Source organism: Chiloscyllium punctatum, chromosome 1, assembly GCF_047496795.1.
Source record: "Chiloscyllium punctatum isolate Juve2018m chromosome 1, sChiPun1.3, whole genome shotgun sequence".
NCBI lineage: Eukaryota > Metazoa > Chordata > Chondrichthyes > Orectolobiformes > Hemiscylliidae > Chiloscyllium > Chiloscyllium punctatum.
In genome coordinates, this window is record NC_092739.1 from 98,377,966 (window position 1) to 98,404,312 (window position 26,347).

The window sequence follows — 26,347 nt, forward strand, 5'->3', positions numbered from 1 at the left end:
ATATAAACAATACATATTCTCTGGGGGAGGAAAGAGCTGCTGACTCTTTAGAATTTTAAAATAATCAAAGGTCGAAAATTAAAGACATTTTAAGGAAAGAAGAAAATGCAAAAGGACATTGATTTAAAGGGATATGGAAACAAAGTAAGGGTGATGTGAGAGGGTATAGAACGTTTGGTGGAATTAGGTTAGATTGAGGCATTTAAGAAAATATTGGATTGTTTGGATAAAAATGGTGTGCAAGGCTATGGGGGAAAAGGCACTAAGTTATAAAGTTGGTGCAGTCCCAATGGGCTGAATGGCTGAATGTGCCATACCAATTCTGTGATTGTGTGAAACGGCATTTTGCTTGTATGTAATTTTATTTAACTTCTTCATTGCACTGGCAACAGGCATTTCTAGAGTCACTCACACAGGACAGAATTCTCTGTGCCCAGCTAATACATTTAGAAAGGCCGACAGTGGAATTTAATTCATGGTCTGGAACCGAGTTTGTACTGGTTAGCGGGACATGTGCACTAGTAACGCTTCAGCAGACTGAAATTACATTTTCAGCTGCAACTTCAGAAACCCGAAGCATTTGAGTTCACAAACCAGGTTATTTCTATGAGGCATTTGACTGACAGCGTTGACAGCATTCTCCAAACCTCGGTGAATACCAACTTCTTCTGTTACATCACATTCATCAACAAGTTGTTTATTCGCACATATGCTTAGAGTTTGAAGGTGGAGGACACTCCCTGTTAACCAGCTCATGAGAATCGGCCATGTGGCCAATGTAGTTAAATTTTTACAGTTAAGGCTGAAGGTAGACTGGACCCATTATCGGGCCAAGCCAGGCCAAGCAGCCACACAGCTCAGCACCCCTGCCCAGTACCATGCAAATGGATGCAGCTTAAAAGGGGCCTCTACATAGAAGGGGGATCATCCTATAAAGGGAATATATTTAAAGGGGCTTTAACTTAAAGATTAGGTAGAAATGTTGGCTAGTAGGACTTGTTTTTGGGAGCACCGGAGGGATCCTAGGCAATAAAAGGAGCAAACTTTGATTCAAAGGGGGAGAGTAACAGTCATATGGGAATTGGTGCCACAAAGGGTGGGAATTGAACATTAAGGAGAGGAACACAAAGCATTTAACTAAATTGCTGCGGAGAGGAAAGAATCATGCAACTGAATAGGGAGGTTATAGAGATGAGGCTGGCTGTAGGAATCTCATAGGAGTGAGATCATGGGGATGAGCAGGAATATCCAGGGAGATAGTGAAAGGGCCCATTGCCAAAGGAGAGGTTGAAGAAGTATTGAGGTCAAGAGACAAAAGGAGAAGGCCATCAAAAGTACTGGGGAAGCAAGTCTATTCTGAAGTTTAAAGGGTGAAAGATCTGAAGGAGAAATTCGCAACAACAATGTTTTCTGGTAACATTTTCCAAGATAATGGACTCACTTTGACTGTGCAGAGCAAGAGGGAAGGGCCATCAATCTGTTTGCATGTTAGAAAAAAACACACCCGCTAAGGCAACCTAAACAAGAAGTGAAAAAACAGACTGGCTTGTGCAATTGGTTTTGTCATTTGCGCAACAAGGATTCGGTCACTGCCCACCAAAGTCTTAATGCTGTAAACAGTTACCTCCCAAGCAGATACCAATATACACTAACGTTTGACAATAGAGCATCTAACAAGCACCATTAGTGCTGATGGTGCTGGGGAGGCTTATAGCTCATTGAAGCTACAGGACAATTAGGAGGCCTGTGCATGTGAAAGTTCACAAAATGGTGATTATACCAGAATATAGAGTACATATTGCAGGGTTGCCTTAAGGGGATAATCACAAGGCAAAAATCACCACATATATGAAAAGCAAAAGAAAGATAACAGAGGCATATAGTTTAAACACACCATGGAAACACCAGTCGTGGCCACCAAGGTTGCTGCTCACCACGTTGAAGTGACTGTAGAGCAAGTTTTTCCCAAACACATGAGCAGCCTGATAAAGGTCCCAAGTTTAGACTGTCTATATCAAAACCTCAAATGGAAATTTTTCATTTCGTGCCTGATATTTCTTCATAGATAAATGCTCACATGCCACACCTGATTAACCTAACAGAGTGGCTGGCTTAGTTTGGTAAGAACCAAAATGAGAAGAAGGGGCAAGCAGAATAAGAGACAAGAGCCTTGGGCCCTGCAACTGTGTGAACTAACCCATTGAGAAATAATGGATTGGAACTACTAGGAAATGGGTGAGAAGCAGTGCCACAGGCGTCTTCAACAGTTACTCTGCCATGTCCTTTCAGGCAGCTGCTTGGCAAGGGAGGAAGCATTATGGCTGTGAGGTGAAAGATCACAATAGCCTTGAATTTCCTTCGGACTGGCTCTTCTTCAAGCTCAACTGAGCACTTGACCAATGCTGATCCCAAGCCTACTCTGGGCAAATCACCCACCAAGGTGAATGAATATGTGCCTTGAAAGTTGGTGAGGAAAGCTTTGATGATGCTTCCTCTGAGGTTCCTGACTCTTCCTCTTCAGAGATATAAAGAGCAAAGAACTCTGTGCTTTGTGGAATTGGCAAAGCTTAGGTGAGGGACTGGGGTGCCCCTTATGTAGACTATGTTCTGGAGTAGGATCTGGAGGCTGTAGATTCAAGCATAAATATCTCTAAGTGCTATGGGACACCATCCTTACCAAGGTTTCATTAACACATTAAATAAAAGCAAAATATTATGGATGCTGGAAATCTGAAATAAAATTATGAAAATGTTTGAGAAATTCAATCGGTCTGGCAGCATCTGTAAAAAGAGAAGCAAAGTTAATGTTTTGACTTGTGTATAAATTGTGGTATTGACTCTATTTCTCTCTCCAAACAATTAGAGTTTCTCCAGAATTTTCAGTTTTTAATTCACGAACATATTGATGTTTGATGTGCAGCTGGTAGAAGCTGTTTGATGGCTGCACATTTCCAATCTCCCTTTCAGCACAGGCCCATTTGCCTTGCTCATCTACCTCCTTCTAGATTTTGGTCAGGACCCTTATGTCAGACATCATTAAACACCTCCCCACCCCCCTCACCCTCCACAAACCACCTGTGGTTGTTCATGCTGGTTGTGCATGTTTTTCTCCTGAAGAAGACAAACATTAAGAAACATGAGTACTTTGCCTACATTGATAGATACAGATGGAGATGTGAATCCCCAGAGCTGTGATTGTCTGTTTGTGATACCCATGATGGAGAGAATGTGATATGGGGAGGTTTGCCTCCATTTGCAAAAGGTGGGCAGCACAGTGGCTCAATGGTTAGCACTGCTGCCTCACAGTGCCAGGTACCTGGGTTCGGACAACTGTCTGTGTGGAGTTTGCACATTCTCACTATGTCTACGTGGGTTTCTGCTGGGTGCTCTGGTTTCCTCTCTCAATCCAAAGAAGTGCAGGTCAGGTGAATTGGCCATGCTAAATTGCCCATAGTGTTAGGTGCATTAGTCAGGGGTAAATATAGGGTAGGTGAATGGGTCTTGGTGGGTTACTCTTCAGAGGGTCGGTGTGGACTTGTTGGCCCAAATGACCTGCTTCCATACAGTAGGGAATCTAATCTTAACAGGCTCTGAGTGAAAGGTGGCCCAATGTGGCCAAAGAGTTGGGACCTACGGATGTGTGCGCCCAATAGCCTTGTGAAGTTCTCAATCAAAAGATACATTCTGTTATTGTGTTCTTGCTCCATGCAAGCATTTGGTGAGGAGCTGTCAGATGTGCAGATTACCCTTGTTGTGCTGAGCGGTCAGTAAGTTGGTGGTGCAGGAGCTGCTAAATGTGAGAGTTCCTTTTTGGTTTCAATTGTGAACCCTATCAGATGTGTGAAAAGCAGAAGCACTCTGGTGTAAGTAGTGCTACATTGGTAGCTGCAATGAAATGACACATTGACCATATATGAGGTACCTGATGGAGATATCTGGCACCCAATCTTGCCTTCTGCAGTGTCAAACTGACTATTGCAAACTGACACTCACAGGAGCAAGAGGTATTGAGGGATAATGGGACTGACTCTGGTGTTGCACAGCAGACCAGCCATCCTTTTGTGGCAGTGTATCCAGGCTCTACTCCAGTTTCTAGGTACTGGTCTCTGCAGCTACCACTGTTTAGACTCCTTCAGTGACCCGAGATGACCTCTTGTTGCCATCTGTGGGAAACACACGCATTCTCACACTGAAGGAGCATCCCAAGGGCAGCATCATTGAAGAGTGGGGCATTTTCACAACATGTCACAGACATCTCCAGCATGCTTTGGGGTGATGAGTGAAAGTCCTCAGATGACCTTTCATATTTCTGCAGTTGAGGCTAGAGTAAAGTCTGGGTGCACTTTGAAAAATTACATCCTGATGCCGAAATCTGGGAAGTCCTATTAGGGACCAGAACCTTTAGAATTCAAATTAGAATCCCTACAATGTGGAAGCAGGGTCTTTGGCCCAACACGTAAATACCGACCTTCCAAAGAGTAACCCATCCAGACCCACTCCCCTACCCTATATTTACCCTTGATTAAAGCACTTAACCTACACATCTCTGAAAACTATGGGCAATTTAATATGGCCAATTCACCTAACCTGCACACCTTTGGATTGTGGGAGGAAACCGGAGCACCATGCAGACACAGGATAAATGAACTCCATTCAGACATTCGCCTGAGGCTGAAATCAAACCCAGGTGCCTGGTGCTGTGATCCAGCAGTGCTAACCACTGAGCCACCATGCCACCCCAACCTCCTATCTATAGGTCAGTACAATTTGGCATTTTATCTGCGCTTCAACATGTAATGAATGTAATTACAAAAGAAGACCTTCCTCACTCCTCCTTCCTACCCATCCCCTGCTCCTCAGCCAGCTCCTCCCACAGGTTCACAAAATATAACTCAGCTTGTAATATAGAACTAATTTGCATATCAGAGATCAGGTGTCCTGCACACAAGAATGTGACTGAACATTTGAACTTTTACGAAATGTTCAATTTTCCAGGGTTATTCTATAAATTACATGGGACAGTAACACAGTGGCTATATCATATTAATAATGCAGAGACCGTGGCTACAGCTCTGTCAAACAGGTTCATAGAGCATAGAACATTACAACACAGTATAGACCCTTCGGCCCTCGATGTTGCGCCGACCTGCCATACCAATCTGAAGCCCATCTAACCTACACTATTCCATGTACGTCCATATGCTTGTCCAATGACAATTTAAATGTACTTAAAGTTGGCGAATCTACTGCTATTGCAGGCTAAGCATTCCATACCCTTACTATTCTCTGAGTAAATAAACTACTTCGGACATTTGTCCTATATCTATCACCCCTCAATTTAAAGCTATGCCCCCTCGTGCTCTCCGTCACCATACTTGGAAATCAAATCATGGCATCTGGTGGCATTTAACGTCAATTAGTCAACCTGTAATGTGAAGCTAATGGTAATGTTATTGTAAAAATGCAAAATTTTCACTAACGCCCTTCAGAGATAGAAATCTACCATCCTCATCTGGCCTGACCTAATGTGAGTACACACCTATAGACCCACAGCAATGTGGTTGACTCTTAACTGCCCTGTGAAATGGCCAAGCAAGCCAATCAGTTCCTGACTAGTAAGGGATTGGCAACAAATGCTGGCCTTGGCCACCTTCCCTGGAAATAAGTCAAACTAAGTCACGATTGTCAATTCCTAAACTCAAACTTTAATGAACTCAGTAAAATATACTCAGCAGGGTAAAAATCGACATTAGTTACATTAACATCAAAATCAAAACTTCATATGTTTGACAATTTAATTAATTACCATAAATATATAAGTAGAATAGACAAATCCTCAAAAACATTATCTGATTAAAGTAATTCTAGGTTTGTAGATTTGTATCAATTCCCCTTCACCAACTAACTGACCATGGAGAAATACCCAGACTAGCTCAAAAAGCTAGATTTACACTTTACAAACAATGCTCCAGCTCATTGCAATTGTGCCACCCTAAGGCTGTGGGCATCAAAGACTGGGCCAGTATTTATTACCCTTTTTAAAATTTATTCCCTATCCTATATGGCATCAAACGGTTTGCTAAACGATAAAATACTTTCAGTTTGGTACATTAACAGCTAACTACAAGACATATTGGGCAGTAAAATAAAATGAAAAACCCATTACTTCAGTGCAAAATATGTTATGAACTGCCTATTATGTAATCTCTTAGATTTTAGAAATATTATACCAACCATACACTATGCTAATGTATACTTTAAATGAAACAAATGGGTAAAATTTTGGAAATTCTCAGCACTTTATATGAATTTACCTTATTTGTGATTTTCATAAGGTTCACACTTAGGAAGGTAATTACAAATATTCAAATATGCAAAAAATACAAATGTGTAATTTGTATTATGACAAATAGAACCAAATCTTCCAAACAGAGTTGAGAATGACATTTCCACCTCTAAGTGTTTGAGTGAAGACTAAGTGAGTGAGTACGCTCTTTATTGTTAACCTCTTTAAAGGATGTGGTCAGTCACTCGTATGCTAATGATCTTGAACATGTCTCAAAAGTCATGGTTCCTTGATATCTAATGTGTGTAAAACATCAATCCTGAAATTAACTCCAAAAGTAAACGACATAATGAATATAATCCACATTGTACATCAATGAAAAGGTAGAAGTACTTCTTATCAGTGCAAAGTGCATTACATGACTGTCTATTACCAAATTTATTCGAAGATCATAATTATTGCAACCAACTGAATGCAGTGTATACATCCACAGTGTGAGAACCTGGTTATTTGGGAATATTAGAAAGGAACTGGGAACAAATAAATCAAAGCAAAATATTCATCCCAACAAATCCAGACTCTTTGATAATCATACCAATATTTAACAAAAAATGAGAAAACTAATGTTGGATGAACAATATCAAAAATATTTATATATTTCAATTAGTTGATTTCTCATGAAGTGTATAACAGATTTCATGAGATTGGGAACTTGTCTTTTGTAATATACTGATACTGTATATGTCCAATTTAGATATGGGCGTAGTCATCTTGTCCCATTTATTCCATCTCTTTCTCAATTCAGAATTGAGTTTATCATCAAGGTTTTGTGCTGTTTGGGCAGTAAAATGACTTAGCAGATTCATTGCCAAAAAAAGAAGCTGTCTAATTTTAATTTCCACTCATTGCAATGTGTATTAGCCTCAATGAAGCCTCAGATTTGATTAAAAGTAGTCAAATAACCACCGAGAGCAACTCAGGAGAATTTGTGGAGAAAAGAGACTGTGGAGTAATGCCCTAAAGTTTCCCATTTTTGGTTGTGTTTTTCTGAGACTGTTTCATGACAATTGTTTACTATGACCCATGCTGACCTTTCTCACACAATCTTCCATTCTTCATCTCTGGTGCCATACCACCAACCTCAGTCAGCCTGGCCTGAGACAATAGCATGGGTGAAATGCAAGGCACAGCAGGGCAGGAAGAATGTTAATGATCTTCTGCACTTCTCAAGAGAAAATGACACTATTTGTCTGCTACCTCACACTCACAGGGCCATCACTCTCTCTAAGTCTCTCCTCACAGAAGGCTCATGAAGGCTCACCACCAATGCTCATGAACTACAACTCACTATTGCATGTAATATTGCAGATAACTGGACTGATTGCACCTGACCTGCAGCATTGAGGTTGGCCAAACTCCTGAACTGGAATAGAATGAAGCCTGTGACTGACTGCAATGGTTGTCTTTGACTGACCACGTTGCCCCTCCACCCCAGTAAGGACTGGTCCCTTTTCACTTTCATGCGTGGGCATTGGCTTGAAGCACATGCAGTATGTTTGTTGATTAGCTGCTAGCAGATGAGGTCGGTGTGATGATGGTAATGTAGCAAGGTGCCAATGAGCAAAATCTCTGCTCCCTTGACAGTTTAACACTCTAAACTATAACAATTTGCTGCCTCTTCCAGTACATTAAAAGAAATGCAAGCCAAAAACACTGGCAGCCTTGAAGGAAGTGCAGAGTTAATAAGTGTGAAGAAATGAGCCATTAGATGCATCCTGAGTGAATTCATAAGATGCTGGTGTGACCCTGTGTGCAAAATGACCCAGCGGAAGCAAGCAACTCATAACAGCCACTGAGTTTCAAAGTGAAATCTTGAAGGGCTAAAATGTTGTGTGAATTGTTCTGTAAGCAACCATGATGATCTAATAAGGCTGGTGGTTTGGCAATACCCACTTGCATGGTCAAAGGGTGGAAGAGGAGTTTGTTGACTAAGCATGCAGAGAGCTTGTGGTGATGATGGGGTTAACTGAAGGCCCAGGAAAGCAGGTGATGTACTGCTGCCTCCAGGTAACCACTCTGACTTTCATATTGGGAATTGCACTTCAGTTTTTAGGGAATGAGAGGAGAATTTTCAGCATAGAACTGAGCTGAATTTAGCTAATAATGGAATCTGGGAATAAGATAGTTGTTCACGCATTTGTGAAATTCTGAACTTGCCATTTACTATTAAAAGGAAGATTGAAATCTTTTTCTTGATGCAGAGAATCTAAGTTTTCCATTTTTGCTGCATTTTCCCAACTTCCCTGCCATTGCCCACACTACTCAAGGCAATGGAAAATTCCACCCAGCATTTTGACCTGAAATATTAACCCTGTTACTTTTCACAGATTCTGTGGAGAAATGCTGTTTATTTCCAGCACATATTATTTTTATTGTAGATTTCCAGCTTCTGCAGTATCTTTCTCTTGTATTGGCGTGATTTGTACAGTGTTTACTCCTTTAGACTTCAGCACCTGTTTGGAATGGAAGCAAGAGAAGGACCATAGGAAAAGGTTAGATCTTTTGTCATGGCATTTTTGCTTGGTATCTTATAAACATATCTTCCTTTGAAATATATTTGAAAGATTTATGAGGCCAATTCAAATTGCCAAATAGAAATGGCTAGGCTAATAATGGAGACCATTATCCTTCCACAATGCTGGCTCATTCTTTGCTATCACTGCAATTTTAGGCAATAGGCTGCTTACATGTAGATCAAAGAGATGTCCGATGCTCTAATCAGCATGATCTAGCTTTTCCATTCTCATTGAGCAATGCCACTCTACTAATTACTGTCTCCTAAATCTTAAGATATATTTTTGATGGCCTGCAAAATACTGCATGAGATTGTTTCTTTCAAGTTAAATAAATGAGCATTTATTGGGTCCTTTATTTGTAGAAAGAAGAGTACATTTTCCTTCACATTTCATCTGATGCTTTTGAACTTCTCATTTTCTGCCCAGTTCTACAAACTGCAGTGGTTCATTGAAATGATTGCATCTATCTAGTTTGCATGTGGCATTTTATAGGTGGACCATCTCTGGAACTGTACAGAATGACCCTCCTTTGTTACCCATCTTGCAGTAACATATCCAATGTGACCTTATTAAAAGTGGGATGCTTTGACTACACCCTTATTGCACGTTAACCGCAAGTGGAACAACTGTAGTAAAACTCTTTGAGTTAACAGCCCTTTAAAAGTTTTGATGATTGTGAATCTTTTGAATTCTCTACCCTGAATTCTGTGGAAGCCCAGTCTTTCAGTATGTTTCATGCAGTGACTGATTGGTAATCAGAAGTCTGTGATGTAAAGGACTATGCAGATAGCGCGAGTAAAAGCCATTAACAATTTAATTAACTATGATGGTATTAAATGGCCAGGCAGGCTCAATGGTTCATTCCTGTTCCTTTGGTTCTGTGTTCCTGCTATCCTATATTTATATCAGATGGAATCAACAGGCTATACCAAAAATATCAAAATTAGTGGAATACAATAGTTTAATTATTCAAAATGCTGTACATATCAACTGTTCTGAAGCATTTTCTGATACAATTTTTAGAATTCATCTACAACAATATATAAAACACAATAAAAAAAAACCCAGCTGCTCAGGAAAGCCATTGCAAATTATCCACAGCTTTGATTTTTTGTCAGGTTATAGTTTTTAATTCTGGTAAGTTTTTTGATCCAGTTGAGGTATTTCTTGGATAAACGAGTGTATATGCCAGGCTTGGTAGGTTCTCCACATTCTTTGCCAGCTGAAACAATGCCCTTGTACTCAGCAGCCTTGTTTTGCATCATACATATTAATGGCCCACCAGAATCTCCCTGCAACAAATATACATAATGCGATTGATTAAGAATACATCTGAAAAGTATTTAATCCGACTGACATGGATGTGTCAAAAGTAAAATAACATGTAGATGCTGGAAATTTGAAATTAAAACAGAAAGGCAGTATTTGGAGAAAAAAAAATTAAAGGCAGAATTGAATTGTTGGCAGTGGGCCTATCTACCTATCTGGTGTCAATCTCACCAGAACTATTCTGGAGACCCCCACAACCTGATCTACTGCAAATCAGGAACTTTCCTGGTTCAGGCAGTGTTCTCAATATCTTTGGTGGGGGGATTCGTTTCTCAGCTTGAAGAGCTGCTGGCCAATCACTGACTGGTTCTACATTACTGGAGAGTGCTGCCAGCAGTTTACCTTCTGTTGACGACTTGCCCTCTGCCATGATCGGCCATCTTGCCACATCTTCCACTGGCCAGCCTATGCCATGTCCCGATTCAACCTCACCAGCCAAAACAAACCTTCCACTGCATCCTGTTCTTGATTCAGTGGGTAATTCCCACATCGATGTCCAGCTTGAGCCTTCTGCCGCTGCACTTTCAGCCGAGAAGTGACTTTCTATTAACTTTCCTCAATGCCAATTGGGAAATGGGAGAACAAAATTATAAAGAGGTCTGACCTTTTCCTTTATCAGGACCTTGCCTGGATTCTGTGGGATTCCTCAAACTACCAAGATGGCTCCATAAATATTTGAGACAGTACATCAATTCTTTATGATCATAATTATTGTGTATTAAATTAAAACAGGTGTAGATTTATTTCTTTAGTATATGAGCAGGTAGAGTTGGATCTGCAATGGAGAGGTGGGTGTCTGGATATTTCCCATCTCGACCTGCCACTTCCAAAGAAAGTGTTAGAAATCAGATTTCTGATGTGGAGGTACTGGGATGGAGCTGGAGGTGTGGGAAGATGGGTGGAAGAGAGGAGGTAGCAGTGCTAACTGAAGCCAGGCCTGCCAATATTGGAAAGAGGTTTGAGCTACTTACAAGGGTTGTTTGATGCCAAAATAGTCTATTCAAACGACCCACATTGGTGGTCTGAGACTTTGTCCCATTTGTAATAATGACACCAATGCAAAGAACATTAAAGTCCCTACAGTGTAGAAAGAGGCGTATGGCCCATCAAGTCTGCACTGACCCTCTGAAAAACATCCCATCCGGACTCAAATCCCACCCCATTCCCACAACCCAACATTTAACATGGTTATCCCAACTAGCGTCCATTCCACCCTTGGGCAACTGTCTGTGTGGAGCTTGCACGTTGTCCCCATGTCTGCCGGGTTTCTGCTGGATGCTCTGGTTTTCTCCCACAGTCCAAAGATGTGTACGTTATGTGGATTGACCATGCTAAATTACTCATAGTATTTTAGGAATGTACAGGCTCGATGGGTTTGCTATGTGAAAACCTTCAGGGTTATAAGGATAGTGTAGGGAGAATGGGTCTGCTGTTTGGAGGATCGGCGTGGATCAATCGAGCTGAACTGCCTGTTTCCACACTGTAGGGATTCTATTCTAACTTGCACATTCCTGGCCAATACAGGACAATTTAGTTTTGCCAATCCACCTAACCTGAACATTTTTGGACAGTGGGAGGAAACCAGAGTACCCAGCAGAAACCCACATAGACACATGAAGAACATGCAAACTCCAAGCAGACAGTTACCATGAACTGAACCTTGGTCCTTGGTGCTGTGAGGTAACAGTGCTAACCACTGAGCCACTATATCGCTATCCTTCCTCTTCCCCCTTCATAGTTGGCACAGACATGGTGGGCTTAAGGGTCTGTTCCTTGCTGTGCTATTCCAAGTTCTAATCCACTAGCTATTCCTCGCCCGCTCCCATCATACCAATTCATGGCCTCTCATGGCCCGCCTATACCTTCCTGGCCCCTCACCAATGAGCCCTATTGTAACATAAGATGATGAAAAATCTTTTTCAAAGCAATCATTTATTGATAGCTTCCTGAAGAGAAAAAGCAACTCTCACTCTGTCCAGAGAAAATCTAGTCCAGCGTATGAATTGGACACAATACAGGTGGCCACGTTTGGTACTTTAAATCCGGCATGTAAATTTTTATCTTTATGTTTAGAATGGAATAAATTCTAAGAAGTTTTATTTTGAAACACATCCATATCAAGGCATTCTTTAAATTCATGACGCATTGTTCAACACCATAATGAGCTGGGTTTTGTGGTTAGCTATTTATTATCTTGAGACTTTCCATATGACCTTTCCATTGGCTTTGCATTGGAATTTGCATTTACCTGGGGACCTAGACTTGTGTGAATAATGCAAGCAATATCTCTTTATCCAATCAGAATGAAGAATTTTCAGTAGACAGTGACAAATCACAGCCACAAAGTGGCAGTTAGAATATTGAATTTAATGTCAAATTAGTCACAGAAAACAAAATAAAGACAAAAAGGAAAGATTAGATGAAGGAGTAGAAATAAGGGAGATGAAAAGAAAGATAAATTTCTTTTTTTTTAATCCAGTATTAATTCAAATCTGAAGAAATGAGACTCTAACTCTGGTTAACTAATTTCCAGTTCTAGTTGGCTGACAGTTATTCAGATTTATCACTCCAGTAAAAGGATGATTTTGGAATGGACAAGATGTAGCTTGTTTGATGGGTTTAGTTTGTATCTTTTAGACAAGTGCAGGAACCTCACATAATTTAATCAATTGGAATGGGCAGTTAAGATACTGCATTTGATAGGGTAGAGCATTCTTGGATAGCAGCTCCTAATCTTTCAAATACAATCGCTAAACATTGCTCTCTATGTTAATAATAGTGAAAAACTCCAGCTAATAAAATCTTTACTTAAAAAAAACAACTAACAGTCTGTCTTTGATTAATTTTACGCTTGAACAAAGGACAAAGCAAAAATAAACAGTAGATATTAGATTTCAATTCTTTTCATGGGTATTCATTGTTGCATAAGGTTGCATTGCTGCTCTGTGAGGATATCATTCATTAATTTGGAACCTCCTTTACAACACTATTTAACAGCTCATTGACAACATGTATAACCACTTCTGCACATTGAAACTCTAAGTGTTTCATCTTAATTTGGAGAACTGCAACTTACTGCACATGAATCCTTTCGAGCTTTATTATCTCCAGCACATAGCATGTCCTTTGTTATGGTAGGATCATGGCCGTAGTATGCTTTGCTGTTGCAAACTTTCCTGTCAATGACGGTTATGTCTACTTCCCTGAGGGTATCTGATGCTTTCAAGACATTTGGGTCAGTTGATCCCCATCCTGCAACAGTACAAACTGTTCCTGCTTTGACATCTTCTGTTGATTCAGGCAGCTTTAGGCTTTTCACATACTTGTTCAAATTAGCTTTAGTAGCCAACTGTTCCAAAGTAAAATAGAAAATAAACTGGATTATTAGATTTAGCACAAACATCATTGTTCAACTATGACACTTTAAACTGAATTTGTTTTTATACAATTAAATCTTTTAAGATTTTGAGAGCTTCACTATATGATCACAATCGAATAGGATTCTCCTTTTTTTAACTGTACTTCCTAATACTGGGTTTTAAATTAGGGATTTCAGAATTTTTCAGCTACTACAAAAAGAAATTGATTTTGGACCATAGTTATGTGTCTACATGACCATGGCTATGCCTGTATGCTGCCATGTTTCATTAAAATTTATTTGAAAGCATTAAATATAGCTATTCAAAAGAATGTGCAAAATCTAATTGAATTTCTAGTTTGTCATCAAAAACAGATCCAAAAAATTAAGAAGTTAAGGCAGACAAATAATTCATATTAAATACTACCAGACTGGAGACATATTCCCTGCAAATTATTTTGACTGCATACAGGGCAAACCATAAATATTGGTCTTCAATTTTTTTATGTGTATTTATGATGAATAAGGCTGTATTCTCCTCAATACTAACAAAAGGTGACTAGACTCGAAAAGTTAACTCAACATGTCTTTCCACAGATGCTGCCAAACTTGCTGAATTTCTCCAGCAATTTCTGTTTTGGCTGCAGATCTCCAGCATCTGCAGTACTTTATTTTATTATATTGTTTTGCTGCTCTGTCTGGAATATCACTCAAATTTGACACTCCCTTTAAAGCACTATTTATCACCTAACCAATAAGTACAATCACCCTGCTTCCATTATTTTCTCTGACCCTTTGCAACATTATATAATATTGTAAACTTATCAACTTTTAAAACATTAAATCAATGCCCAAATCTGTGGAAACCGAGTGAAAATTGGAAATGATTATAAATGACAGCCAGCATCAGAATTTCCACTGCACTCTCATCAATCTGTAGCAACAGATTATGAAAAGATTGCCAAAAATCTCTTGAACCTTCTTTGATTCCTATTAGTTTGTAGCATTGTTCCTTAGCATAAATGACAAAATTGTCAGATTTTTGGTATTTGCACATTTTAAATGCAAACAGGCAAAATTATCTCGGGGACTATCTATCGCAAAAATAAAAAGTTTTCAGGATAGATAACATGTTACATAAGCACACCATTCAAACATTGATATGTTTGAAATATTAATAATTTTCTTTAACACTTTCACACTGCTCTGATGTGAATTTTCAGCATTTTCAGTTTCAGCTCAAGTATTTTATTACTCTAACGCGGAAAAGTCATGTTGAACATGAAATGTTAACTCTCTCCATAGCTGCTACCAGACCTGCTGGGTTTCTCCAATGCATTGCGCTTTTAATTTCAGTTCTTTGCCTTCATTACTTTTGTTTGTGCATTTTTATGAAGAACATGTGCCAGTAGGTGGCAGTCTAATAAAACAGTAACCTTTTATTATGAAGTTTGTTTCTGCAGAATTTCACATCCTTTCTGCCTCTGAGTTCATTGCTGAAATGGTAGTGTGCTTTTGAGATGTGGGTAGGGTGGGGTGACACTGTAAATTCCAGCAATCAGAAATTTCTATTTTAAATTTCTACTCTAAACATCTCCCTTTTTTACTTGGTTTAGATGATAGGTTCTGTACCATTTTGGACATAGAATTTGTATGCCAATAAACTTACACACATCTATTCTGTTTTTACTGCTCTTGCCCCCCCCCCCCCCCCCACCTCCAGTATAGGCCAACACTATAGTTCCAGCTTGATAGTTCTAACCCTTAGCCCACTGTGAAGTATCCTTCAGTCCTCTGGCCAAGTATTTGGTACCTGAAGCAGCATGATGTCATTTTTGGCAGTTTGCATATCAAACTTGGGGTGAGGAAATGCCTTTTTCACATTAATTGTCTTTTTCCATTTTTGCTTCTTAGAAAGCGAATGAGCTCCAAGGACCACTTGAAACTGGGTCATTTGACCATGCCTGTAATTGGAAAACGTAGTTCAAGTTTAAAGAAAACATTTTATTAAAATAAAGTCCAGTTCTGTTGTATAAGTTTACTTTTGATTATCTCCATCGGCATAAAGTAGCATTATCTTACTAGAGAATATTATAATGAGGCAATACGTAGAGGCAACCATCGTGAATCTGCCGATAAACTAATGATGTGAAAATGTAGTCTAACCACATGAAATAACCATGTGAAATAATCCCAAAGTTAATTAAGGCCATTCATCTTATATGAATTTCATTCTTATTAAGGTAAGTTACAAGTTTTGGAGAATAGAAAACCTTTCATTCTGGACAGCTTTTGTTAACAGTAAATACTACTCGGCCTGTTATACTGAAGACTGAAAATTGTATGGGGGTCCTATCATATATGCTAATCCAGAAAATTTGAAATACAACTGATCCATCAGCTTCAGAAAGCAGATTTAAAATAGTCTGGCCATAATTCTCTGATAGGTTCTAACTCTGAAAGTGTGATGTAATGCCAGCCAGTTTTGGTCCCCACACCTCAGGAAGGACATACTGGCACTGGAACATGTCCAGCGGAGATTCACACGGATGATCCCTGGAATGGTAGGTCTAACATATGAGGAAAGGCTGAGGATCCTGGGATTGTATTCATTGGAGTTTCGAAGATTAAGGGGAGACTTAATAGAGACGTACAAGATAATACATGGCTTGGAAAGGGTGGATGCTAGGAAATTGTTTCCTTTAGGTGAGGAGACTAGGACCCGTGGACACAGCCTTAGAATTAGAGGGGGTAAATTCAGAACAGAAATACGGAGACATTTCTTCAGCCAGAGAGTGGTGGGCCTGTGGAATTCATTGCCGCAGAGTGCAGTGAAGGCCGGAACGCTAAATGTCTTCAAGGCAGAGATTGATAGATTCTTGTTGTCTCGAGGAATTAAGGGCTACGGGAAGAATGCGGGTAAGTGGAGTTGAAGCGCCCAGCAGCCATGATTGAATGGCGGAGTGGACTCGATGGGCCGAATGGCCTTACTTCCACTCCTATGTCTTATGGTCTTATGGTCTTATAGCTGCTGGTTTACTCAATATCTGATCTAATGAATATTAGAAAACTGTGGTTACAATTTTGGGATTATCTTCATTTCTTGTAGAGCTTCAAGTATTACTACCAGTTGCTAAATATGTTTGTTTAAAACAATTGTTATGTGGTGGTCACTGTGACATGGAACCATTCTCCTCCCTGGTTTCTGTCCAGTTTACAGAGGCTTCTTTTCTGAATCTTCCCCTTTTCAAGTTTCAGACTGACATTGTGCAGAGTCAACTCTGTGCACCTACACAATGCAGTGGCATGCTATGATCATTCCTGACCTCAGTACACACTAGAATTGCAAATAGAATCTGTAAAATTCACAGATAACACTGGGTCTGGAGCATTGTCTCAAAAAACAGTTGGTATGCATGATTTCTGCTCAGATTGATTTATACAAATAAGGTCAAAGTCTCGAAGCTGCAGAAAAAGGGGAGAATTATGGTGTTTTGAACGATTTAAGGATGGAAGATGAAAAAAGTACTCAGAAGAAACAGTTTAGAAAAATAATATGCTCTAAGTTTATTAAGAAAATATTATCAAGAAGAGGCAGGGAAATGAGAGAACAATGCAATAGGGAAAACCAGGCAGAAAAAGAAGCTAAAATATGAGCTGTGTGCTGAATATTTTTAATCAGTTGAAGAGGAGATATGTGATACATGATCTGGCAAATGAAAATGATTTTACAAATTAACTATCCAATTAGTAGCAAGATTGTCTGGGTTTCCCATCTAACCTTCTTTTCTAGGCAGATTCATGGAATGACTGATTCTGCCTAACTTTTCAAACTTGGCAAGCATTAAAAGCTAGTGGAAAGGATGCAAAAAAGACTTAGAAGATGTTACCCAGTCTGAAAGGTTAGAGCTATGAGGAGAAGCTGGGCCTTCTTTCCCTGGAGGGTAGGAGGCTGAGGGGTGGCCTTATAGAGGTTTATAAAATCATGAGGGGCATAGAGAAGATGAATGGCTACGATCTTCTTCTCCAGGGAAGTCCGAAACCAGAGGCCTTAGGTCTAAGGTGAGAGGGGAAAGATTTTAAAAGGGACCTGAGGAACAACCAGAGAGTAGAGTGTATATAGAATGAGCTACCAGAGAAAGTGGTGGAAGCAGTTACAATTACAACATTTAAAAGACATTTTTATGGGTACGGGCTTGACTCTACGACACCCTCCAACACCAACATGTTCTTCCTTAGATAGGGCATCGAACATTACTCGCAATATTCCAAATGTGGTTTGACCAGAACTTTGTACTGCTGCAGGAGTACATGTTTGCTCTTGTATTCTAGCCCGAGTTAAATGAATGCTAACATTGCATTTGTCTTTCTAACTATCAACTGAACCTGCATGTTAACCTTCAGATAATCTTGAACCAGAATTCCTTAGGTCCTTCGTGCTTCAGATTTCTGAAGCTTTTCCTCATTTAAAAAAAAAACGACATCTCTGTTCTTCCGACCAAAGTACATAACCTCACAAATTCCCACATTTCATTCTATCTGCCACTTCTTTACCCACACTCCGAGCTTGTTCATTTTCTTCTGTAGCCCCAAAGAATTCCAATAGATTTGTCAGGCATGCTGAGTCAGTCTGGCTTGTTGAAGCCTGACTGAATCAGCTCTAAACTATTCTAAACTATTACCCCTGGTTCTGGACTCCACCACTACTGGGAATATCCTTCCTATATCAAACCTGTCTAGTCCTCATAAAAGCCTTCCAGGAGCTGCAGTTGGAGACACTTCCTGCACACACGCTGGTCCCGGGCACTGGAAATGTAACCAGCTTCCCACATAATCCAGGAGGAGCACACTGGGACTTTGAGCTCTCTTACCCATGACTCACTCCTTAATGTTATCACTTATACTTTAAGTTAAACCTTTAAGTTAAACCTTTTGAATGATACTTATTGTCAAATTAAATCAATTTCCCTCGGGCCATTCTTTCCTGTTCCTTGGTACTATAGGATCTAATCTTTTGACTATAAACTACAAAAAGACTTTAGAAGCAATAAAAATTCTAAATGTTTACCTGATCTCATCTAATACTTCCCGATCATCTCTCTCGCTTGAACAAAGAGCAAAGAAATTTACGGTACAGGAACAGTCTATTTGGCCCTCTAAGCTTGCAATGATGCAAATCCTCTATCTAAACCTGTCGCCTTTTTTCTACGAATCTGTATCTCTCTGCTCCCTGCTCATTCACTTATCTGTCTAGATACTTCTTAAATGATGCTATCATACCCTCCTCTGCCACCTCCGTTGGCAACAGCTTCCAAGCACCCACCACCCTCTGCGTGAAGAATGTTTCACACATATCTCCCTTCAACTTTTCCCCTCTCACCTTGAACTAGTGACCCCTAGTATTTGAGTCCCCCATTCTGGGAAAAAGCTTTTTGCTATACACTCTGCTATACCTGTCATGATTTTGTAGACCTCAGTCAGGTTCCCCCTCAACCGTCATCTTTCTAATGAAAGTAATCCTAATCTACTCAACCTCTCTTCATAGCTAGCACCCTCCATACCAAGCAACATCGTGGTGTACCTCCTCTGCACTCTCTCCAAAGCATCCACATCTTTTTGTTAATGTGGTGACCAGAACTGTACGTGGTATTCCAAACATGGCTGAACCAAAGCATGGTTCGGCCATGTAACATGACCTGCCAAATCCTGTACTCAGTACCCCGTCCGATGAAGGAAAGCATGCCGGATGCCTTCTTGGCCACTCAACTGATCTGTGTTGCCACCTATAAGGAACAATGGACCTGAACACCCAGATCTCTCTGCCCATCAATTTTCTCCAGGACTTTTCCATTTACTGTATAGTTCTCTCTTGAATTGGATCTTGCAAAATGCATCATCTTGCATTTGTCTGGATTGAACTCCATCTGCCATTTCTCCGCCCAACTCTCCAATCTGTCTATATTCTGATGTATTCTCTGACAATGCCCTTCACTATCTGCTACTCCACCAATCTTTGTGTCAACTGAAAACTTGCTAATCAGATCACCTATACTTTCCTCCAGATCATTTATGTATATCACAAACAACACTCGTCCCAGCACGGATCCCTGTGGAACACCACTGGTCACAGTTCTCCATTTTGAGAAACTCCCTTCTACTACTACTCTCTGTCTCCCGTTGCCCAGCCAGTTCCTTATCCATTTAGCTACTACACCCTGGACCCCATGCGACTTTACTTTCTCCATCAGAGAAAGGTGATGATGGGGAACCTTATCAAACACCTTACTGAAGTCCATGAGTTATTTTGAGAACCCCTTTAGCCCCCTTAATTCCATGTTTCAGATTGCTCCTATACCTCCTCCCAATGTTCTTCCAAAGCTTCGTCTGTCTTCTTTTTCCTCTTAGCTAGTCTCACAATTTCACTTGTCATTCATGGTTCCTTAATCTTGCCATTTCTCCTTATTTTCACAGGAACATTTCTCTGCTACACTCTAATCAAACTCTCTTTAAAAGACTCCCACATATCAAATGTGGATTTCCCTTCAAACAGCTGCTCACAATTTACATTCCCCAGCTCCTGCCGAATTTTGGTAGAGTTTGCCTCTCCCAATTTAGTACTCTTCCTTTCGGACCACTCTCGTCTCTGCACATGAGTATTCTAAAACTTACAGAATTGTGATCACTATTCCCAAAGTAATCTCCTACTGAAACTTCAACCACCTGTCCGGGCTCATTCCCCAACACCAGATCCAGTATGGTCCCTTCCCAAGTTGAACTATTTACATACTGCTCCAGAAAACCCTCCTGGATGCATCTTACAAATTCTGCTCCATCTAGACCTAGTGAATCCCAGGCCAAGTTGGGAAAACTAAAATCTCCTATCACCACCACTCTGTTGCTCCTACATCTTTCCATAATCTGTTTACATATTTGTACCTCTATCTCACATCCACTGTTGGGAGGCCTTTAGTACAGCCCCAACATTGTTACCGCATCCTTCCTATTTCTGACCACTGCCCAAAAGTACCTCACTGCTCAAGTCCTCCTCAGTGCCCACCTTCAGTACAGCTGTGATCTCCTCTGCTCCCACGATAGGGTAAGACTACTTCAGTTTTCCTGTGACATCACTGTTCTTCTTTATTTCAAAGATATAATCTTTACACATGTACATAATAACTAGTGTAGCTCAGTGCCAACAATTCCAACAAACCTAATACATTTCTTACTTCTACAGGACTATATTTGTATGTATTTGAGGCAAGTGAGGGTCTGATAACTGAACTAAGCCCCTATTGTACTTCAGCAGAAAGACCTTGGATGGTAGTCTTTCCCTATTGTGAATACTGGCAGCGTTCCAATCTCAAATGCATCCCTCAGCACGTAATTCTGGACCTTGGGATGTGCTAGTCTGCAACACTCAGTTGAGGTCAAGTCCTTGCTCTGGAAGACCAACAAGTTTCAGGCAGACCAAAGAGTGTCTTTCTCTGAGTTGATGGCCCTCTAGGCACAGTTGATGTTTGTCTCAGTGTGTGTGTGTCCTGGAACAGCCCGTGGAACGTAAGTCTTGCATCGTGGTGCTGCTCGGGACTGGTCTCAACAAAAATCACTGAATCTCTCTCCAGACCTTCTTTGCAAAGGCACGTTCCAGCAGGAGGTATGTGACAGAATCTACCCACCCGCAGCCACATTGAGGGCAGCATGCGTTGGCACAGGCAGTCCGGGCATGCATGAAGAATCTGATGGGCAGTGCATTTCTCACCACCAGCCAAGTGATGTCTTGGTGCTTGTTGGAAAATTCTGGTTTTGAGGCATTCTGCTAATTGACTTTGACAGTCTGTTCAGGGAACAACCTGATTCACCCTCTCCTTTTCCTGCAGAGTCTCAAGGATGCTGCATGCTGACCACTTCCTGATGGACTTAGGGTCAAAGGTGTTTTTCCTTGATATTTCCTTTAGATTTGATTTGATTTATTATCATCAAGTGCTGAGATACAGTGAAAGTTATTGTTTTGCATGCTGTCCAGAAAAATCATACCTTAGATAAGTATGTCAGGGTAACAAAAGAGAATGCAGAATATAATGTTACAGCTACAGAGAAGGTGCAGAGAAAGATCAACTCTACTATATAAGAGGTTTGTTCATAAGTCTGATAACAGCAGGCAAGAAGCTGTTCTTGTATCTGTTGGTACATGTTTTCAAATCTTTGATTCTTCTGCCCAATGGCAGAGTGTATAACCAGGGTAGGAGAGGTTTTTGATGATGTTGGTTGCTTTGCAGAGGCAGCAAGAAGTGTAGATGGAGTCAATGGAAGGAAGGCTGGATTTCGTGATGCATTGGACTGCATTCATAACTCTCTGTAATTTCTTGCGGTCTTGGGTAGAGCAGTTGCGATACCAAGCTCTGATACACCCAGATAGGATGCTTTCTACAGTGCATCTATAAAAATTGGTAAGAGTAATTTTAAATATGCCAAATTTCTTCTTCAGCAGGATGGGCTAGGACAGATTGTTGGTGATATTTATTCCTAGGAACTTGAAGCTCTCGATCAGCTCAACCTCAGCACCATTGGTACAGACAGGCACATGTCCTCCACTTTGCTTCCTGAAGTTGATGACCAGCTCCTTCATTTTGCTGACTTTGAGTGAGAGATTATTGTCTTTACATCACTAAGCTCTCTCTCTTCCTGTACTCTGTCTCATAATTATTTAAGATCCAACCCACTGCTGTTGTGTCATCAGCAGATTTTGCCAATGAAGTTAGAGCTGAATTTGGCCACACAGTAGTGAGTGTATAAGAAGTATAGTTAAGGTTGAGTACACAGCCTTGAGGGGCCTGGTCTTGAGGATTATTATGGAGAAGGTGTTGTCGCCTTTCCTTACTGATTACCATGTGTGGATCAGGAGGTTGTATATTTGGTTGCAGAGGGGGGAGGCAGTGTTCTTAGGTCTCAGACTTTGGAGGATAGGTGATATGGTACGATGCACCTACTTGGATCATTCACTGATGCTGAGGCCAGACCCAGCCTTCACAACAGTGGGAAAGATAGAACCTCAGAGTGTCATGACGCCTGGTGTTTGTAAACCAAATTTTAAGCATAGCTTGCTGCAGTTATACACAAAGATTGCCATTGGGATGATGGAGGCATTAGATGTGTCCTTCCACTTGTCCAAACTGTTTCTTCCCAATTAGCAGGACACTGCACCAGAATGCTTCTCCATGACACTGACAGCAAGGATACTCTTCCCAGAATGCTTCACTATGATGCCAATGGTGAGGGCACCTTTCTCAGTATGTAATCAGGAGTGATCATGAGCCAACAGGGGTGTCATCATAGAACATAGAACATAGAACATAGAACAATACAGCACAGAACAGGCCCTTCGGCCCACGATGTTATGCCGAACATTTGTCCTAGCTTAAGCACCTATCCATGTACCTATCCAATTGCCGCTTAAAGGTCACCAATGATTCTGACTCTGCCACTCCCACAGGCAGCGCATTCCATGCCCCCAATACTCTCTGGGTAAAGAACCTACCTCTGACATCCCCCTATACCTTCCACCCTTCACCTTAAATTTATGTCCCCTTGTAACACTCTGTTGTACCCGGGGAAAATGTCTCTGACTGTCTACTCTATCTATTCCCCTGATCATCTTATAAACCTCTATCAAGTCACCCCTCATCCTTCGCCGTTCCAATGAGAAAAGGCCTAGCACTCTCAACCTATCCTCGTACGACCTACTCTCCATTCCAGGCAACATCCTGGTAAATCTCCTCTGCACCCTCTCCAAAGCTTCCACATCTTTCCTAAAATGAGGCAACCAGAACTGCACACAGTATTCCAAATGTGGCCTTACCAAGGTCCTATACAGCTGCAACATCACTTCACGACTCTTGAATTCAATCCCTCTGCTAATGAACGCTAAAACACCATAGGCCTTCTTACAAGCTCTATCCACCTGAGTGGCAACTTTCAAAGAGCTATGAACATAGACCCCAAGATCCCTCTGCTCCTCCACCTTACTAAGAACCCTACCGTTAACCCTGTATTCCGCAAATACATGTAGCATGACTATATATTGTCACAAATTCTGTACTAACATTCCTCACTGTGAGGCAATCCAATTCATTGTGTTTTTCTGAGCAAATCCTGAGAAGTAGTCAAAACATAAGGAAGATGGTATGATAACTGTTTGGAATATATATTCCAATCTGTTCCAATGCTGGAGAGCAGCAGCAACAAGAACATGCCAAACCAAACATGCCTTGCTTTGTCTCCACTCTTTTAGAGTGTAGCCAGCTCAGTGAATATTGCTTATTTATATTTTAGCATAGCTCTTGATGCATGAAACAGGGGAGATTAATTCACAAGCTTGAAAGACACAACATAGATAGACTTAGTCATAGTCATTGAAGTCTCACAGCATAGAAAAAAGGCCCCTTGGCCCATTGAGTTCTTCAGAAATGGATTGAAAATTGATTGCAACAGAGGCAAGTTCTACGTAGAGCTTGAAAAACATGTAAGGTAGTAAGTAATGGTTACTCAGATATCAAGATTGGCAATGTTGCAATGTACAAAATACATAAGCAACTTGAAAAGTAAGATCTGGGATCAAAGTTCTCTAATTTTTCACATCTGCAAATAACTGCAGACACAAAACAACTGATCAGATGCAGAAGTGCCTAAATAATCTAGGATTCATACCAAACAATACTAGCAATTTTTAATAAAAACTGCCAACTTTTTTGTGATCACAGACCTTCAGATAATAACAGTACAGTGATCCAAGAAAACGTCCATGATATGTACAAAACAATTCTTCCCAGAAAACTAGAGGGTTGAGCGCATGAGCTACTAAGCTAAGGCTAATAATGCATCACTTGATTAATGCCCAATCATGTGTCCAATTGGGAACCCTGCCTCATTGGTTGTCATATTAAAACAAACATTTTCAGTGATTTTTGCCAAAATGTCAGATAAAAAATTCCAGACACTACCCTTCCCTGGTCATGTGTGATCCACAGGTAGTGTTAAGTCTTAATACTCCCTTGAAAATAATATTCACATAATACAGAATAAAGAAAATATATCAACTTACATTTTACAGTGTGCTGCAGTCAGTACCCATCTTGGTGAGATCAGAGCTCCTCCACATATATGTTGTTTGTACATCTGGATCGATGCCATGTATGGTCTAGAATGAGGTTTAACCTCATGGCCTCCAATAATTTCTGTGCAAACATCTACAAAAAAAGTTAATTAATAATTACTTAATGGAATAGAATGACTGAATAATATTACTAGTGAACTTGTCAGATACTTACAGCCATGCAGAGTCAAAAGCAATATTTTAAAAGTTAGTAACTTCACATGAAACGGATTGAGCATTTTGTACACGTTGGCCATGGAAACAGATTGATAAAATAGTCTGCTGGTCTTTGCATAAGGAAGTGGTTTCACTAAAGTATAAAGCAATACATTGAATCCTTTCCAACACCTCTGCTATTTGTGCAGACGTAGCTGCAATGAAAGTTGTTATGTTGTTGCATACAGCCAAAGTTTTAAAAGGAAATTAAATCAGGATGTGCACATTGCTGGTAAGACTCGTATTTGTTGACCATGACTAACCTACTTTGAACTGGTTGGTCCACAACAGAGGACAGTTAAGGATCAACCATATTGTTGTCAGTCTGGAGTCAAATGTAGGCCAGGCCAGATTTCCTTCCCTAATGGACACTATTGAAACGTATAGGTTTCTACGACATTCAACAATGGATACAAAGTTGCCATTAGTTATGCTGTTTCTTTTTAAATTCCAAATTTTTTATTGAACTTGAATTTGACTACGTACCTATGCAGGATTTGAACTCACGTCTCCATTGCATTGGCCTGGAAGTCTGCGTTACCAGTGCAGTGATATCGATGCAGCACTGCAATCATCTCAAAACAATAATACCACTGTCTCTTTAAATATCAATGACATCAACCTTGATATCTTGCCTTGCAACTTATTCAGTAATACAAGTTTTAATAAAGACACTTAGCAACCAGGAGCAGAATTAGGCCATTTGACACTTTAAGCCTGTTTTTCTATTCATTATGATCATGGTTGATTCCCCATCTCCACGGTATATTACTTTTTCTCCCTAACTCCCATTGATGCCTTCAAAATATAAAAAATTATCTATCCCATTCTCAAATATATTCAGTGATTTAGTTTATACAGCCTTCTGTGGAAAAGAATTCCACAGATTCATGAGCTCTTGAATGAGAAAGCTGCGCTGTTCCTTGCAGTACCACAGTAGCCACTGCCTATCACTCAGAAAATGATACATTTATTTCCACTCCCTGCTTCCTGTTTGTCAACCAATTCTTGATCCATGCTAATATATAACCCCATATCCCATGTTCTGTAATTTTGCCCACTAAACTCTAATGAGGAAACTTCAAAAGCCTTCTGGTTGTCCGATACCAATTGTTTTAGTTACATCCTCAAAGATCTCTAGATTTGTTCAATGTAAATTGATTTTCATAAGGTCATATTGGCTTTGTCCAATCCCATAAATGTTTTCCAAATGTTCTGTTATCACCTCCTTTGTAATAGACTCTAGCCTTTTCCACATTACTTATATTAGGCTACTGGTCTGTGATGCTCTGTTGTCTCCCTCCCTCTCTTTTTAAATAATAAAGTTACATTTTTCTATCCTCCAGTCTGTAGAAAATGGTCCAGAGTCTATAGAATTTTGGAAGGTGACCATCAAATATTTCCAGGATCACTTCCTTTAGTACTCTGGGATG

The 26,347-nt window shown here is 40.3% G+C and overlaps 1 protein-coding gene across 1 annotated transcript in view; it reads right to left on the reverse strand.

Moving 5' to 3' along the window:
- The window catches only part of LOC140479280 (transmembrane protease serine 9-like), a 68,499-nt gene extending 43,562 nt beyond the window's left edge, over positions 1-24,937 (reverse strand). Inside the window, exons 1-6 of the mRNA XM_072573246.1 lie at positions 24,874-24,937; positions 24,648-24,792; positions 15,363-15,513; positions 13,268-13,540; positions 9,962-10,154; positions 1,505-1,517 (exon numbers count right to left, since the gene is read on the reverse strand). Of these exons, the coding sequence (XP_072429347.1) occupies positions 1,505-1,517; positions 9,962-10,154; positions 13,268-13,540; positions 15,363-15,513; positions 24,648-24,792; positions 24,874-24,937 (839 nt within the window). The remainder of the gene's footprint in view (positions 1-1,504; positions 1,518-9,961; positions 10,155-13,267; positions 13,541-15,362; positions 15,514-24,647; positions 24,793-24,873) is intronic.
- Between the last annotated feature and the right edge of the window lie 1,410 nt (positions 24,938-26,347).